At 47.0% G+C, this 16591-nt stretch overlaps 1 protein-coding gene across 5 annotated transcripts in view; it reads left to right on the top strand.

The window, feature by feature from the left end:
- BCO1 (beta-carotene oxygenase 1) overlaps window positions 1-16591 on the top strand; it is a 35313-nt gene that overhangs the window by 16774 nt on the left and 1948 nt on the right. For 2 of the 5 annotated variants that reach the window (XM_014536727.1, XM_014536728.1), the window contains exons 6-10: window positions 1553-1773; window positions 4603-4860; window positions 11917-12022; window positions 14700-14794; window positions 15998-16109. In XM_014536727.1, coding sequence (XP_014392213.1) covers window positions 1553-1773; window positions 4603-4860; window positions 11917-12022; window positions 14700-14794; window positions 15998-16109 — 792 coding nt within the window. The remainder of the gene's footprint in view (window positions 1-1552; window positions 1774-4602; window positions 4861-11916; window positions 12023-14699; window positions 14795-15997; window positions 16110-16591) is intronic. The other 3 variants (XM_005862583.2, XM_005862584.2, XM_014536729.1) reach the window with 3 other exon arrangements.

Here is a 16591-nt window from a genome sequence, read left to right as displayed (position 1 = left end):
TCAGATGCCAATCACAAGCAGTAGGTCCCCAGGTTATCCACAGCTTCTGTCCGACTTGGCTACAAATCAGGGCCCCCGCCCCCCCTCCCCCCGGTTTCAATTAATTTGCTAGAGCGGCTCATAAAACTCAGGGAAACATGTTTGCCTGTTTATTAAAGGCCACAATCGAGTATACACATGAATATACAGATGAAGAGATGCAGAGGGTAGGGTCTGGGAGGTTCCGGGGCTTAGGAATGCCTGTCCCATGGAGTTGGGGTACATCAGGCTCCCAGTGTGCATGTGTTTGCTTACCTGTAAGCTCTTTGAACCCCATACTGTTGGAATTTTATAGAGGCTTTCTTAGGTAGGCATGATGGATGATTAACTCCATTTCTAGCCCCTCTCTCCTCTCTGGAGGATGAGGGATGGAGTTGAAAAATTCCAAGCTGTAATTATGACTTGGTCTTTCTGGTGACCAGCCCCCATCCCGGAGCCCACCCAGAGTCACCTCAAAAGATGCTCCTCATGCTCTTATCACTTGGGAGTTTACAGAGCTTTCAGGAGCCTGGGGTCATGGGTGGGGTCAAAGACCAAACATTAGAACAAGAGATGTTCCTCATGCTCTCACTACTTAGGAAACTACACAGGCTTTAGGAGCCCCGTGCCAGGGCCTGGGGGCAGACGCCAAAATATACTTTTTCTATTAACTCACAATGTCAAATGAGGGTCCTCAGCTAAATATCCAAGCATTAGCCTGGGAGCTGGCCCCTCCCCTGGGCCAGCCTGATGGAGCCTCAGGCCCAGCCCGCCTGCTGAGCCCAACTCCATGTTTCATTATGCTCCTCAGCTGATCCATATGCACATCAAAGTTTGAGAGCATTGCTCCAGAACGTTTCCAGTAAATATTTCTGAGAGTCAATATTTGAGGCTTTGCAGACAGGTAGTCTCTGTTGCAACTACTCAGCAGCGCTGCTGTGGCTTGAAAGCAAAAGCAGCCGTGGCCCCTGCATAAAGGAGGAAGCATGCTGTGTTTCTTTTTTTTTTTTTTTAATATATTTTATTGATTTTTTACAGAGAGGAAGGGAGAGGGATAGAGAGTTAGAAACATCGATGAGAGAGAAACATCGATCAGCTGCCTTCTGCACATCCCCCACTGGGGATGTGCCCGCAACCAAGGTACATGCCCTTGACTGGAATCGAACCCGGGACCCTTGAGTCCGCAGGCCGACGCTCTATCCACTGAGCCAAACCGGTCAGGGCCATGCTGTGTTTCTAATAAACCTTCATCCAAAAGCAGGTGGAGGCGGGTTAAACCCAGGACTGTGTTGTGGACCCCTGGCCCAGAGGTCTGACTGTGGTTCACTGTTTTCAGATGCAGAACCAGGTCTCAGAGTGGGGTGGGCCTGTGCCCCTCATCAGCTAGGCAGCACCCCTTCACCTGCTTTCCTCGTCAGCTCCTTTTCCAAGGTTCTTAGTGACCAGGTCAGTTTGAGGGGCTCTGCTGCAGGTGATGGTGCTGTGGTCTGGGCAGCCAGGCCCTGCTTGGTGCCTGAGGCTTGCTTTTCTCCAGACAGGATGAAGAGGAAGAGCCCCCTGCAGCACACGGAGGTGCTCTGCTCCATCCCCTCCCGCTCCCTCCTCTCCCCAAGCTATTACCACAGCTTCGGGGTCACCGAGAACTACATCGTTTTTCTCGAGCAGCCCTTCAAGTTGGATATTCTCAAGATGGCAACTGCGTACATCCGGGGAGTGAGCTGGGCTTCTTGCCTGACTTTCCACAGGGAGGACAAGGTAAGCCCTGGCTGGGCCTCATGAGGACACGCAACATGAGGACGGCCAGAGTGAGGTGTCCCTGGACACTGAGACGGAGGTCAGCACGGAGGAGGTTTCGTAGGAAAGGGGGAAGTAAGCTACCATACAGCCTCCCCGGAGGCATCAGCCAACCTTCCAGAGAGTTCTGAACTTAGGGTGGTCCTTCAGAGAGGTCCTGAGTTAGGGCAAGGGTGCTGGGCCTTTATGGTCCCAAATCAATAAGTCAGTGAAGAAGACTGTCCTGAAAAGGTAGCCTCATCAACCAAGGCAGTCCCCTCTCACCTCAGTCCTAACCAATATCTGGACTCCTTCAGCCTCCATTGTCCATTAACAAGGCCTTTTCAGCACCCCTGCGGCCGCTGTGTAATGTCAGGGCAGGGGGGCCATAGATTGTTCAGACATCATAATGAGAGCGTTTCACCAGACGGTACAACAGAAACATCTTCCATGTAGGGACACCTGGGTGCACCAAGTATGTATGTGTGGATGCATGTGAGTGTGTCCATGTAGGTATGATGTCTATATATGTCTTCACATGTGTATATGTGTATAAATGTGTGTATGTCTATATATATGCATGTACATGTGTATGTATGTAATTTTTTTTGCTGCTGTTACTTGTGAAATATATCAAGTAATTTCTATACTTCCATGCCATTCAGATAATATGGAAGTATAGAAACCAACCTATTAGGCCCCTTCCCACCTCATCCCCACTCCTCCCCCCAACCATTGCCCTCTCCAGAGAGAACTACCATATCCGTTTGACATCCTTCTGTCCCTCTTTCCACGCACCACACACATCTTTATGTACATATACAAATGTGTGTCTCCCCCCCCCCCCCCCCCCCCCCCCCCCCCCCTTTAAGGCCTATCTTTTCTTCTCAGGGAGGAGAGTAATGTGTTCAAAGGAACAAAGGGCTTAGGTGTGGTCCCTCCTCTGCTAAGGCCTTCCACTTATTTTCCATATTCCTTGGAATAAGATCCAAAGGCCTCACTCTTTGGCCTGTAAATCCCTATACACCTCATCCCAACTAGGGGCTCCCTGCTCACTCCACCTCCTCCTGTATCTCAAACCAGCCACACACATTCCTGCCTCAGCACCTTTGGGTTTTCTATCCCCTGGAATATTCTTCCCCGCATGGCTTCCTACCGAAACTATTCTAGGTCTCAGCTCCAGCCCCCTGACCTTGAGGCCTTCCTTGGTGAACTTATCTATAACAGACCCTTCCCCAGGCTTCTCCATCCCCGGGTCTGCTTCACTTTTCTCAGTAGCGCTCATCATCCTTGACAGATGATATATTTGATCATGGGCTGTCAGCCTCACCCCAACTGAAATATAAATTGCAGGAAAGCAGAGGCTTGGATTTATTTTGTCTCTCTAGTTCCTGAGAAATTATCTATGTCATAGACCCTCTATAAATATTTGTGGAATGAATGAGTGGGGCAAGGGGGCAGCAGGGGAGCCAGTTAAATCCCCCAAACACTTCTTGGGAATGGCGAAGTTAGGCCACATTGTTTACTCATAGGGTGAACCATAGGTAGTCTCTTGTGTGCATTCCATTGTTCTGTCTCCCCACGTCTCTGACTTCTCCCAGGATGTCAATTAAAAAGGGGCTGAGCTTTTTGTCAACCTGTCTGCAGTGTTTTTCATTTATGTGTTCACTCTCTTAAAATGCAAAGAAAGACTGCTTCCTTAGAGAGTGCTCATACCAAAAATAAAAAATCCTCAAACACCTGAGGCACATCCCACTGGCAGGAGCTGCAGGGCCCTCTGTGCCTCCACCCTGAGGCCCCTGGGGATTCCCCGGCTCTGGAGGGCAGGCTGAGAACCCTGGGAGAGCTTTGGAAGACATTTCGAAGAGAACTTTCTGAAAGACCCAGGGATTGGGATCCTAGGGAAGAAAAGGCCTAAAATAATTACCCCTGTACTCACTGTCCTGCTAACTCCCACCACCATGCTATCAAAGCTTTCCTCCTCTGCACCCTGCCCAACATTCAAAACTTGATTCTGAGGAAGGTAAGAGAGAAGCAAACAAGCAGGGAGGAGGTGGTGAAACATCAGCCCGGAGTGGTCCCTCCCTTCTTTTCAGGAGGAGGGTGATAGGGCCAGAGCTGCCAAAAGATAGAACCACCCCCCACCCTTTGGATTAGGCAACTGGGGCTGCAGATATGGCTAATTACCACCCAGGGTGACACCACCTCATGACACCCAGAGTGTGTGCAGCGGCCTCATGAGCAGATACCCGTGTGGGATCCTTAGCTAGAACCAGGTCACTCAGCCCTCCAGGGCAGGGGTGTTGCTGTGGCAACCGCATCCCGGTTGCAGGCTCTGTGGTGCAGGTTGGAGAAGGGACCCAAAAGGGAAGGTGTGGTTTCAGAGTGTTAGGGGCTCTGGCTGTGGCTGGAGCCTGGGAAGCCCTAGAGCTCTGGCACCTCGCCAGTTCTCTCCAACTCGGCCATTTCCAGGGAGCTGGCATGTTGCCGCCCACCTGGAATCACAACCAAGGGAAACAGTGCACCCCCCGGGGCCTCCCCCAAACACTGTCTTGGGGACACAGAAGCCCTGGCCCACAAACTTCCTCTCCGTGGGAAAGAGATGATCCCAGACATGCAGCAAGTGACAGCCCCACATACTCAGTGCTCTGCGGGGCTGGCACTCTGGAGTGGGACACAAGGTCGGAAGGGGGAAGGGACACTCAGGGCATAAGCCAGTGCATGACAGGGCTGGGTCTTGTCCCGTACCTGAGGCCACCGCGCTGGGCCAACAGAGGGGGAGCTGACCACTGGATGTGCCTCTTCTTTCAGACTTACATTCACATTGTCGACCAAAGGACTGGGAAGCCCGTGTCCACCAGGTTTTACACGGACCCTATGGTGGTCTTTCATCACATCAACGCCTACGAAGAGGACGGCTGCCTTCTGTTTGACGTCATCGCCTACGAGGACAGCAGCCTGTACGACTGCTTCTACTTGGACAACCTGAAACAAGGCTTCGAAGGGAACTCCAGGATCGTCCCTGTTCCCACCCTCAAGAGGTTCGCCGTGCCCCTCTGCATGGACAAGGTAATGGCTTGAAGGAAGGCCGTTTTATTCCTGGGGAGACATGAGTGCCAGGTAGGAAGCTGAGATGGTTGACATTGAAATCCAAAATGAGCTGTTCTTAAAGAGAGACAGAAAAAGGTTTTCATTATTTCCCCATAGTTAGTAGATAGTCATAGTAGAAACTAGAAAATATAGATTAAGTAAAAAGGAAATAAATTCCCCATAAACCCCTTGTAGATATATTTGTATTGCCCACCCCCCAAGTCAGTCTCTCTCTCTTTCTCTCCATAGCTAGCTAGCTAGCTAGACAGACACACTGATATATATATATATAATTGATATATGTATACAGTATATGTATATTATATATACTATATACATATTGATATATATCTTGATAAAGTGATTAAACTTATGTAGTGTGATTTAATTTTACAAAAGGAAATCAATCACACTGTACATATTTTTAACTGCTTTATTTATTTGTTTATTTTAAATCTATTTTTTATTGATTTCAGAGAGGAAGGGAGAGGGAGAGAGAGATAGAAACATCAATGATGAGAATCATCAATCAGCTGCCTTCTCTACGCCCCACAATGGAGATTGAGCCTGCAATTCAGGCATGTGCCCTTGACCGGAATTGAACCCGGGACCCTTTAGGCCACAGGCTGACACTCTATCTACTGAGCCAAACCAGCTAGTGCTAACTGCTTTATTGAGATATAATTCACATGCCATATAATTTACCCATTTTCACCCATTTAAACTATAATTCAATGGCATTTAGTATATTCACAGAGTTGTGCAACTACCACCACAATCAATTTTAAAACATTTTTATTACCCCCAGAAGAAATCTCGTACCCCTTAATCATAACACCTCCCAAATCCCTCCATCCCCCTGCCCTAGGCAACCACTACTCTACTTCCTGTCTCTGAGGATATATTTCTCGGGCATTTCATAGAAATGGATCATACGGGAGTGGTTTTCTATGACTGGCTTCTTTCACTCAGCATCATGTTTTCAAGGTTCATCTGTGTTGTAGTATGTGTCCATACATGGCCGAATGTGTACATACTCTTTTGTGTACTGCTTTTCCCACCTATTTGTATATCTAAATATCTTTCCATGACATTAAATGTTCTTCTACAACATCGTTTTGCTATTTTCCTGACAGCTTATGGCAGGGATTCAACACCATTTGCCTACCTGGTGCCTTGCTGTTGAATAGTTCTGTTCTTGCATTAAAAATGACCACTAGGTCAGATATTATCCTTAATTAGGGTGATGCTGCCAGAGTTCTGGACTTGGTTTTGGAGGCTACAGAGGCTTCTGGCTCCAGAACTCACTGACTGGACTTGGTTTTGGAGGCTACAGAGGCTTCTGGCTCCAGAACTCACTGACTTCATGACTTAATTAATTTAAATGAAGCCAAATTCATTTCAATTCAATTTTGATGGCTCATATTTACTAACTGCACTCTATATGCCAGGTACTTTGCTAAGTGTTTTATTTTCCTTACTTCACTTAATGATCCAACCAACCTGTGGGAGAGGTCCTTATATTAGACTCATTTAATTGATGAAGACACTGAGGCTCAGAGATGTTAAAGAATGTGCCCAAGGTCACACAGCTCAGAATGGCAGGGCCAAGGTTATTATCTGCACCAGCCTGTCTCTAAACCCATCCTTATGGATGGTAAGGGGTATAACTCCTGGAAAGAACCCCCGATGGGTCGCACTGATGCCTCTTGGGGCTCTGCAGGCCTGAGGGGTAGGGGACACTCCCACAGCGCCCAGGGAACCTCTCCCACCCTCACTGCCAGGCTCCTTACTGCCAGGCTCCTCAGTGCTGGAGTTTAGGCATCTCCCAACCAGTGAGCAGGGCCTGCATTTAAATACCAGGTCTGTTGGTTGTTCCTGTCTCTCTGGCATTTCCCCATCTGCATATCTCTGTTGTGATTTACACCATATTTCCTATCACCTCTATTTAACATTTACAAGTCATATTTTTGTTTAAATCACTCACTGTTGAAAGAAAACCTATCACTACCCAATGGAAAGCCAGCCTTGCTTGCTGCAAATAGCAGGCAATCATGAGCATAAAAAAATGGAAATAAAGCAGAGGTCTTACGCTCTAGCCAAGACTTAATGTCTTTGTTAATAAGAAAGTTCCAAAATGTATTACCTGTTAAAGACTTAGTGGCACCTAACTGAGACTTGTTCCTTGACCTGTCAGAAAGCTTGGAAGAGAAAAAGGAATTAGCTTTCTCCCTGGGGCTATTGAATGAACTGGCCGTGTCCCACATAATCTTCACATGAGCCACCACCCTCTGTGCCCCTTGCTCTGGGCAGGGCCTCAAACCGCAGCTCCTGGTTCCAGGAAGCAATGGGGGTGTCACAAAGCTCACAGGTGGCAAATCCCAAGGCCCAGCCCGCCCCCACTTCATGTCGACCTCAGTCCGGGGAAAGACAGAGAGGAAAGACTCCCTCCCTCTGCCCACACACCACCGTATTTTATAACCTTTTGTCACGCTCGAAAATGATTTGCTTCCTTGGAACCAAGCTAAGACGTTTCGCATGTATATTTTTAAAAGGCGCCGAGTGAGCCATCTGCTGCTTTGAAACTTGCGAGGGAAGAGTGAGTCTGGGAAGGGTAGCTCTGGCCACGCGTTCTAATTGCTATTTATTGTCCCTTAAAAAATGTCTCCTTGCTTCACTTTCAAGTCGCCCCGCCTGCATATTGAAATCTGGAAATCAATCTGGCCTCTATGCCCAGATCCAGCAGCTCTCATTTCATCCCATCCAAAGGCTTATCAGGGAAGAACTGCAGGCCATGCCACTCTTTCTCTAATGCCCTTCAGTCTGGGGCCTTTGCACATCCCTGTCCCTCCGCCTGCAACTCCATTCTCTTCCCATCAGATCTCCACTCCAGTCCTGGCTGCAGGTTGGACTTACCTGGGGGCTCTGAGACCACATCAGCTCCTGCTGGGCCCCAGCCCACATCCTCCAGGAGTGGGGTCCAGGGGTGGGCATGGCCTCAGAGCCCACAGTGGATTCTAATTCACATCCAGGAAGCAAATTCCTGGTCATCCTGCAGGTCTCAGGATCCTTACTCCCCTCAGATGAGTCTGTACACTCTAATGGCACCTGCAGCTCTTTGTAATGAACTTGTTCAGTCTCCTCTTCCTGCTGAAGCTATTATCTGAGGGCCAGGACTCTGTTTTGTCAGCAGTTTATCCCCTGTACCCCTCACAGCGTCTGACATTCAGAGAGTTCTCATTAAGCTCTTAAATATTTTTAAATGAATGAAAACATGAATCAAGGTCTCCAAAAGGGCACAAGGTCTTCCTTTAGCATTTGGAACATTTCCCAAGTGTTAAGTGTTTGCCTTGTAGAATGAGAATAGTGAAGTATATTCAGAAGTCTGGGGCCTCTTAGCTGCCCCAGATTCTCTTGTGTTTGGGCCAGCTGGGGTCAAAGGAAGGAGAGGCCTGTTTATGTAGAGTGGCGTGGGGATTGTGGAAGGCAGGGCTGGGCTGGGAGGGGCGTAGGCGTGTGCAGACAGTCCCTGCAGGTGCCCTGCCCTTGTCCTGCAGGTGGGTTCGTAAACACTGACTTCCCTCCTGACAGCCATCCACACATAGGGGCCGTCACGGGCAGGGGGTGGGAGGAGGGTAGGTATCTTGGACCTAGAAAGGGTAGCTCAGTTGGTTTGGTTTTTGTCCCCCAAATAGCCCCAGCCTGCTTGCAGCACCTGCTCCTGTCCTCCTCAGGCCCATGCGGTGGCCAGGGCTGGCTGCTGGCTTGGTGGTGCTGGCTGGGGCATCCATGCAGTGGGAAGAAAAGGGGCAGGGGCAGAGAACCTGGGCCTAGAAGCTGGCCCTCGTTCCACTACCCTATTCCAGCTCCAGACTCCAGGAGTTCCTAGAATTTTTAATTCACACTCGAGACCAGCACCATGCAATGGAACCTGCTACAATGAAGGAACACTTATCTGTCCACCCAACGCAGTAGCTACCAGCCACATGTGCTATTGAAATGTGGTCAGTGCAGCTGAGAAACTGAATTTTAAATTTTATTTAATTTCAGTTAAACATTAAATTTAAATAGCCGCATGTGGCTAGTGATTGCCGTATTGGACAGCACCGGTCCACCACATTGTGAAGGTCTGTGTGCCAAGGCAGAGGAGAGAACGACCTTTTCTTAACCATTGGCTATGTTTAGACCTGGGGTTGGTGGGCCTCATTCTCATTGGGGTCCTGCAGTTTTAGGGGTGGTTACATGCTTTGCATGCTTCTCACCTCATCTCTATGACAGCCCTCTGAGTGATTCATTATCCCGTGACTACAGATGAGAGCCACCTGCCCAACATCGCGGAATTGTCAGTGGGATTTGAGTTGGAGTTTGAATGCATGTCTGCCTGGCTCCCAGTTACTAATTATGATGGGTCTGGCCCTGGACCAGGTGTTTTCATAACCATTATTTAACTTAATCCGAGCCATTATCCTCAGACGCAGGTCAAAGGAACCCGCAGGTCAAAGGAACCCGTCCAAAAGTTACGAATGGCCCCCCTGTTTTACAAACGAGGAAGCAAGCGAGGGAGGAAGGGGGCCCAGGGAGGCTGAGCAAGTTCACAGAGAAAGCTATGGAGTCAGATTTCACACCCAGGGCTGCTGAACCCCGAAGTCCGTGTTTCGGGGAATTACTGAGATGACTTCTCCCCTTGAATTTAGGGATTTCAAAGTAAGCTCGCAGAATTTTTGTTGAATTCTGGCTGGAAAGCCATTTCTTCCCAAAGCGGAGCATGTTGGCCACTGAAAGCAGCCGAGTCATGTTCATTACTGCTGTGTATGGAAAAATTCAGTTTATCCCTCAACCAGTCTGACCAGTTTCAGGCTGGAGTTCTAAGCTCTGCAGATCGACTCCCTAAGAATCAAGCCCAGGACATGCACGAGAGGCCTATTGCTGTCATGTGACTAGTAAGTCACCAGGAGGGGCCTCCCACCTATTGGTTGTGCATCACAGGTGGAGGCATTCAGAGCTTTTGTTTATAAGAAACCATAGATGTGCTGGGTGCTAAGTGACTCTTTAATGCACTTTATCGCATTTAATTCTTACAACCACTCGGCAAGGCACGTTTTGCCTCTTGACAGTTAAAGGGAAAGCTTACTGAGTCATGTATTCACTCATTTGTTTAGCAGTTACTCCCTGGGAGCTATGTGCCATGCACTGAACAAAATCTGGTCCCTCTCTTCACAGGGAAAGAGCATAAAAGAAGGAAGCAGCTCCCTAAGGAGATGATTGCAGGTTGGGACACACACCTCAGAGACCCTGCAGATTGAGTCGTTGGGGAAGGGATGTTGAGCTGAGACCTGCAGGATGGGAACAGGCCGGCCTCCGGGCCTTTGCACCTGCTTTGTCCTCTGCCTGCAGTGCTCTTGCTTCTGAGTAGAAGAATCGCCAGGTGAAGGTCTGGGCTCAGATTCTGCTTCTCTCTGTTTGTCCTTGGACAAGCCACTTTCCTTCTCTGGGCCTCAGTGTAGTCTTCTGTCAATTGAGGGATTGAACTAATAAAAATACCTTGAAGGGCCCCTGCAATTTAATAGCTAGGATGTAGTAAATTTCCTGTCCTTCCCAGCCAAAAGCAGCTATTGTTCAAATAGGTTTGTTTTAATTATAAAAGCCCATTTTGGAAAAGTTGGAACGTAGAGAAAAGTTTAAATGAAAAGTCAACCATAACAATAATTCTCCCCAGTAAACTCTGTGAAGACAGGGGCTTGTTTCTCATTCTCTCCCCATGGTAATGACAGTAATGTAGTAGTAGGAGTACTAGTGGCAATAATACAACAGCCATATCATCAACAGCAGCTGATTATCTAGCACTTTCTGCCAACCAGGCTCTCTTTAAATTATTTGCATGGATTATTTAATCTGCACAATAATTCAGAGACACATATACTATTCCTACCATGCGTATACTATACTCCATTATACAGGTGAAAACACTGAATTTCAGAGATACTAAGTAACTTACTCAACTCACATAACTAGTATGTGGAGAAATAGGGAGTGGCAAATGCTCAACAAATATTCAATCAATTGTGTTAAATCCCTCTCCTGAGTTACAATGATGGCAGTAAGGTACCGAACAGAGCAAAGTCTGATTGAAACTTGAGACCAAGGAATGTCCTTGATAGATATTTTTCTCCTAAGTAAAATTTATTGCATGTTTATTTTATTTTCAGCAGTGATACATTTTCACAGGAGAATATACCAAAGATATAGGTAAACATAGAAAAAGAAATTAAGGTCTTCATACTGCCACTGCCTGCTATATGGTTAATATTTGGTATATTTCTCCCCAGGCTCTTTTCAATGTAATTATTTTAGCTGGCTGAGGTCAGACTGCGTATGCAATTTACTCTGCTGCTCTTTTCACTCAGTATTCTATCATGAGCATTTCCCATGTTATTATGAACTCTTTATAAACAGTCTTTTAATGACTGATGCAGCCTTTTACAGGTGAATCATCCAGTGTTTAAAAAGTACATTAATTTCACCTGTGAGGGATAAGGTGGCCCATGGTAGAAAAAAAAAGAGCCACGGTTTTAGGGGCCCCTGCCCTACCATCTACCAGCTATCCGATCTTAGAGGAGTCACTTACAATCTCCAATCCGCATTTTTAACCAAGAATACCAGTTACATAAATAACTGCTTCCTGTGAGTAATGTGAGAACACAGCAAGATACATACACAGAAGCATTTTTTTAAAAATGTACACAGCCGAAACCGGTTTGGCTCAGTGGATAGAGCGTCAGCCTGCGGACTGAAAGGTCCCAGGTTTGATTCTGGTCAAGGGCATGTACCTTGGTTGCGGGCACATCCCCAGTAGGAGATGTGCAGGAGGCGGCTGATCGATGTTTCTCTCTCATCGATGTTTCTAACTCTCTATCTCTCTCCCTTCCTCTCTGTAAAAAATCAATAAACTATATTTTTAAAAAAATGTACACAGTAAAACAAATGTTTCCTCTGGGTAACAAGTTTTCATTTTTGTTGGAAAATTGATTCTTTCAGAATGCAGAAGTGGGCTCAAATTTAATCAAACTGGCATCTACGACAGCAAGAGCCCTGAAGGAAAAAGATGACCAAGTCTACTGCCAACCAGAGTTGCTCTGTGAAGGTAAACTACATCCTCTATCCCTGTGTTTAGGGAAGAGCAGAATTTCATGAAGCCCCCAGGCCTCTTTATGTAACCTCCTTCCAATTCAGAGATGCTACGCATGGACAAGGGACAAAGAGGAAGGCTCTTTGGGTTGTCCCAGTGCAAAGCATTTTGTGACAGTTGTCTTTCATATGCCCTCAAACCCCACCCAGGAAGGCACTGGGTGGTCATTGGACCTGGTGATTTTCATGGCTGCCCCTCCCCGCCAAATGCAGTGCTGTACTGAATGCAGACTAACAGGCACAGCACGTTTGGATCCCTACCTCTACACATTCACAATAGCCCACATAACAGGTGCTGTCAGCATGTCACAGAGGAGCTAACCAGGCCTCAGAAAGGTTGAGCTATACACACAACGTAAAACCCTTGAATAGAAGTCACGCCCACTAGAGCAGGGGTCCTCCACTGGGCACTGCTGATACCTGGGGCTGGTCATTCTTTATGGTGGAGCCATCCTGGGCATTGTAGGATGTTGAGCCGCATCCCAAGCCTTGACCTACCAGATGCCAGGAGCACCCCCACCCTGAACTGGAATAAGCAGAAACATGCCCGGACATTGCCAGTGTCCATGGGGGCACCATGGCCCTGATTGAGAACCTCCGCCCTGGAATATAACAAGTCCATGGGGCGGGTACCACGCTTTTGTGCTCAGTGTTATCACCATGTGACAAAAGTCTGGGTCTGAGCTCAACACTTGAGTTCGTAGTGAACGGGCTTGCCCAGGATACTCGGGGCGTGGCAAGGCGTGGCTCCCCAGGTGGCTGCCCCATGCCAGGTCCAGGCATCTGGAAGAGCACTGGTCTGGGGACTCTCCTAGGATGACCTCAGATTTGACCACTAACAATCAGTTCTGTAAACAGTGCCCAGGTGGTTGCCAGGTTTCTCTGACTCAAAAACCCTTAACCTCTGCATTTATACTTTTAGGAATGTGTACTATACCATACCATCTAGAATGTTCTGAAATGGCTTCTCCTTCAAGAATGTATCTTTAATAGCCATGCAGAATTTGCTGGGATGAGTCAGACTTGACTTAACCAAGTGCCTATGGTTGGCCATTTACAGTGTGGGGGAAGGGAGTCCCAGATCAGGATTGAGGGGCCCAAGGAGCATCATGGGAAGTCTCAGGCTTACTTTAGGGCTGACTGTGGGCATTTTTTTTTTTTAGATATTTTTATTGATTTCAGAGAGGAAGGTAGAGGGAGAAATTGAAACATCAATGATGAGAGAGTATCATTGATCGGCTGCCTCCTGCATGCCCCCTACTGGGGATTAAGCCCGAAACCCAGGCATGTGCCCTGACGGGGAATTGAACCGTGACCTCCTGGTACATAGGTCGACGCTCAACCACTGAGCCATGCTGGCCGGGCTATGGGCATCTTTTTCCGATTTAAATGTGTGGGAGGTCCCTCCTCATCACATTCATCATGACCTGTGTCTTGTAAGTTTCATGGTTACTCACCTGTAAGATTATACGTCTTCCCATCTCAGGAATCCGTTCACCTTTGCTCCTCAGTGAGCCTGAGAAGCATTTATGCCTTGGTCCTTCTCAGGAGGCCTTTCTGTGGCAGCTGTCCCCATGCCTGCTTCCTCTTTTCTTCGACATTATATTTTCATCAGCAGTTGGCTCCAACTACCTGGCATATTTCATCAGAGGGGGACTTTCATTTTTTTTTTTAATATATTTTATTGATTTTCCACAGAGAGGAAGGGAGAGAGATAGAGAGTTAGAAACATCGATGAGAGAGAAACATCGATCAGCTGCCTCCTGCACATCCCCCACTGGGGACGTGCCCGCAACCCAGGTACATGCCCTTGACCGGAATCGAACCTGGGACCTTTCAGTCCGCAGGCCGACGCTCTATCCACTGAGCCAAACCGGTTTCGGCTCATTTTTGTATTCAGCCTTAGAAATTGAATTTGACATAACAGACATATATCAATATATATGCATTCACATGGACAAAATTTTAAGGGTTTTTTTTAAATTATAAAAGCAATAAGTACAATGAAAATTTCACAAAATGAGAAACCTAGTGTACAATATAAACTATAAGGAAGTTATCACCCCAGCAATGCTTCTAAACTTTTCTCTTTATTTTTTAGCATAGTGGATATAATTCTATAATCAGCCTTTTACACTTAATCTTTTGATATGGACACTTTCCCATGTTATTAAAATTATTTGTAGATATTATTTTAACATAAGGTTCTTATATGAATTCGACAGATTTATTTAATTATTCCCCATTGACACTCCTTTACACAGATTCAGAAGTTTCTTTTCACACCCACACACACGTGTGTGCACACATGAGTACTTTTTTTTCTAAGAGCTTTAAAAAATTGCAGTGGCTTCTGATTTTAATCATGCAATTATTTTTGATTTCTATCTTGGATAATTAAAGATTTTTATATACTTAAGTACCTTGCTCCTAACCTTCTACTAGAGCCAGGATAATTATCAGAGGTTCCTTCCCCCTGCCTGGTGACTACCCTGATCCAATCCAGGGCCTGAATGGAGTTGAGGGATTCTGGCCTGGGAGATGTTTTTGTGGAGAGGGTGCCCAGCCCTGCACAAAGGGTGATGTCCTAGCCCTCAGGATGGGCCCTTTGTCAGCTGTGTCCTTCTTTCTAGGCTTAGAACTGCCTCAGATCAATTACGCTCACAACAGGAAGCGATATCGGTATGTCTTTGCTTTTGAAGTTCAAAGGAGTCCCATCCCAAACAAGGTACTGAGTCCTGGGTAATCACCGCTTGCAACAGTCCTGTCTGTCTACAAAGCTAGGTTCTCAGACTGGGTGACCTTGATTAGAAGATGGAGGGCAAGAGGGAGGTCCCCTGGGGGACAGGAGGTAGGTCAGGGAGTAAGGCCAGTTTGGAACCAAATATATTTGAAGCAATGATGAGCCCAGGGAGGGAGCCGTACCTAGTGGGCTGAAGCCCAGGAAAGAGGCCATGGCTGAAGTTTATCCATTGATTTCTTTATTCCATACGTGTTTTTTGAACGCCAACTATGTGCTACAAGGTAGTAGGCAATGAGGATAAGGAAGTATACAGGGGGATCCCCCTGCCCAACCGCTCAAGCAGGGAGGTATAGCTGAAACTTGGAAGATTTAGTTGTGGTTTTTTACAAACTAGTATTTGTGGAACACTTGCTGTATCCCACGGAATAGGCTAAGTGCTGTACAGATACCACTTTTATCTTCATTTTTTAAACAATAAAATGGGAAGTCTGAAAAAATATACAGTGAAAAAAAAGTACACACTAAGAAAATAAAGTTTTCCACACACACGTACACACCCAAGTTACTTCCCACTAACCCCATACCCTAAGGGAAACAGGCCTCCTGGTGATTAAGAGAAGTCCAGTGATCTGTACTTTTAAAACAACAAAAGAATTGTATTATACTTTATTTTTTTAAAAGATTTTTTTATTGATTTTTAGAGAGAGGAAAAGTTGGAGGCGAGAGAGAGAGAGAGAGAGAGAGAGGGAGATCCATTGGCTGCCGCCTGCAAGTCCCCACTGGGGATCAAGCCAACAGCCCGAGCATGTGCCCTGACCGGGAATTGAACTAGCAATCTTTCAGTGCCCAGGGTGATGCGAAACCAACTGAGCCACACCAGCCAGGGCTGTATTATACTTTAAATGTTTGTGTTGAATATGTTAGTTTATTTAACTATAGAAAAATTGCAATGTGATACCAAACACCAGATAAATTCAGGATTTGTGTTTTGAAAAGAATTCAGTGTGTAGTGTCAGCTACGTGGTGGCAGGAGGACCTTTGCTTCAAGTTAGAGGAGGAAGCTCATTGCTTTCATGACTCCAAGATGTCATGTTGGAGTCTACATTGGAGGGGCTTAATCCTCTTTCTCTGTGGGATAAGCATGCTTTCCAACAAGTCATCTCCATGTTTTCCTGTTTGGATGTGCAGATACTAAAATATGACATTCTCACAAAATCGTTCTTAAGATGGGGAGAGGAGCACTGCTGGCCGTCGGAACCCGTGTTTGTGCCTACACCAGATGCCAAAGAGGAGGATGACGGTAAGACCCGGGGAAGGGGAGCCCACCCACTGTACTCTGCCTGTGATCACATCCTCAGACAGAGACATCATTTGGGGACAGTGGCCCCGCCCACATCACACAGCTGGGGGAGTCACGCTTTGAAACCCAGGTCTGTATGAATCCAGAACTGCAGGGTTAGGGAGTCCTTAAGACCACCCATACCTCTGACACCAACTACGAGTTTTGTGGTCCCCAAGACCACCCTTGGTTTCAATAGAAGGGATCACAGAACACACTGAAAACTGTTCCTCTCATGGTTACGGTTGATCTCAGCGAAAGGATGCAGATCGAAAGAGAAGAGGTGTGGGGGGCAATGTCCAGCAGAGTTCCATGCATGGAGCTTCAGTTGTTCTCTCTGGGAAAGTCATGGATGCCACCTTCTCCCCACAATACCTGTGGAGTATCACCGACCAGGGACACTCCCCGGAGCCTTGGTGTCAGAGCCTATGGGGAGTGGGGGG

Source organism: Myotis brandtii, unplaced genomic scaffold (assembly GCF_000412655.1).
Source record: "Myotis brandtii unplaced genomic scaffold, ASM41265v1 scaffold165, whole genome shotgun sequence".
NCBI lineage: Eukaryota > Metazoa > Chordata > Mammalia > Chiroptera > Vespertilionidae > Myotis > Myotis brandtii.
The sequence above is the reverse complement of the archived record's forward strand: the minus strand, read 5'-3'. Positions and strand labels throughout refer to the sequence as shown.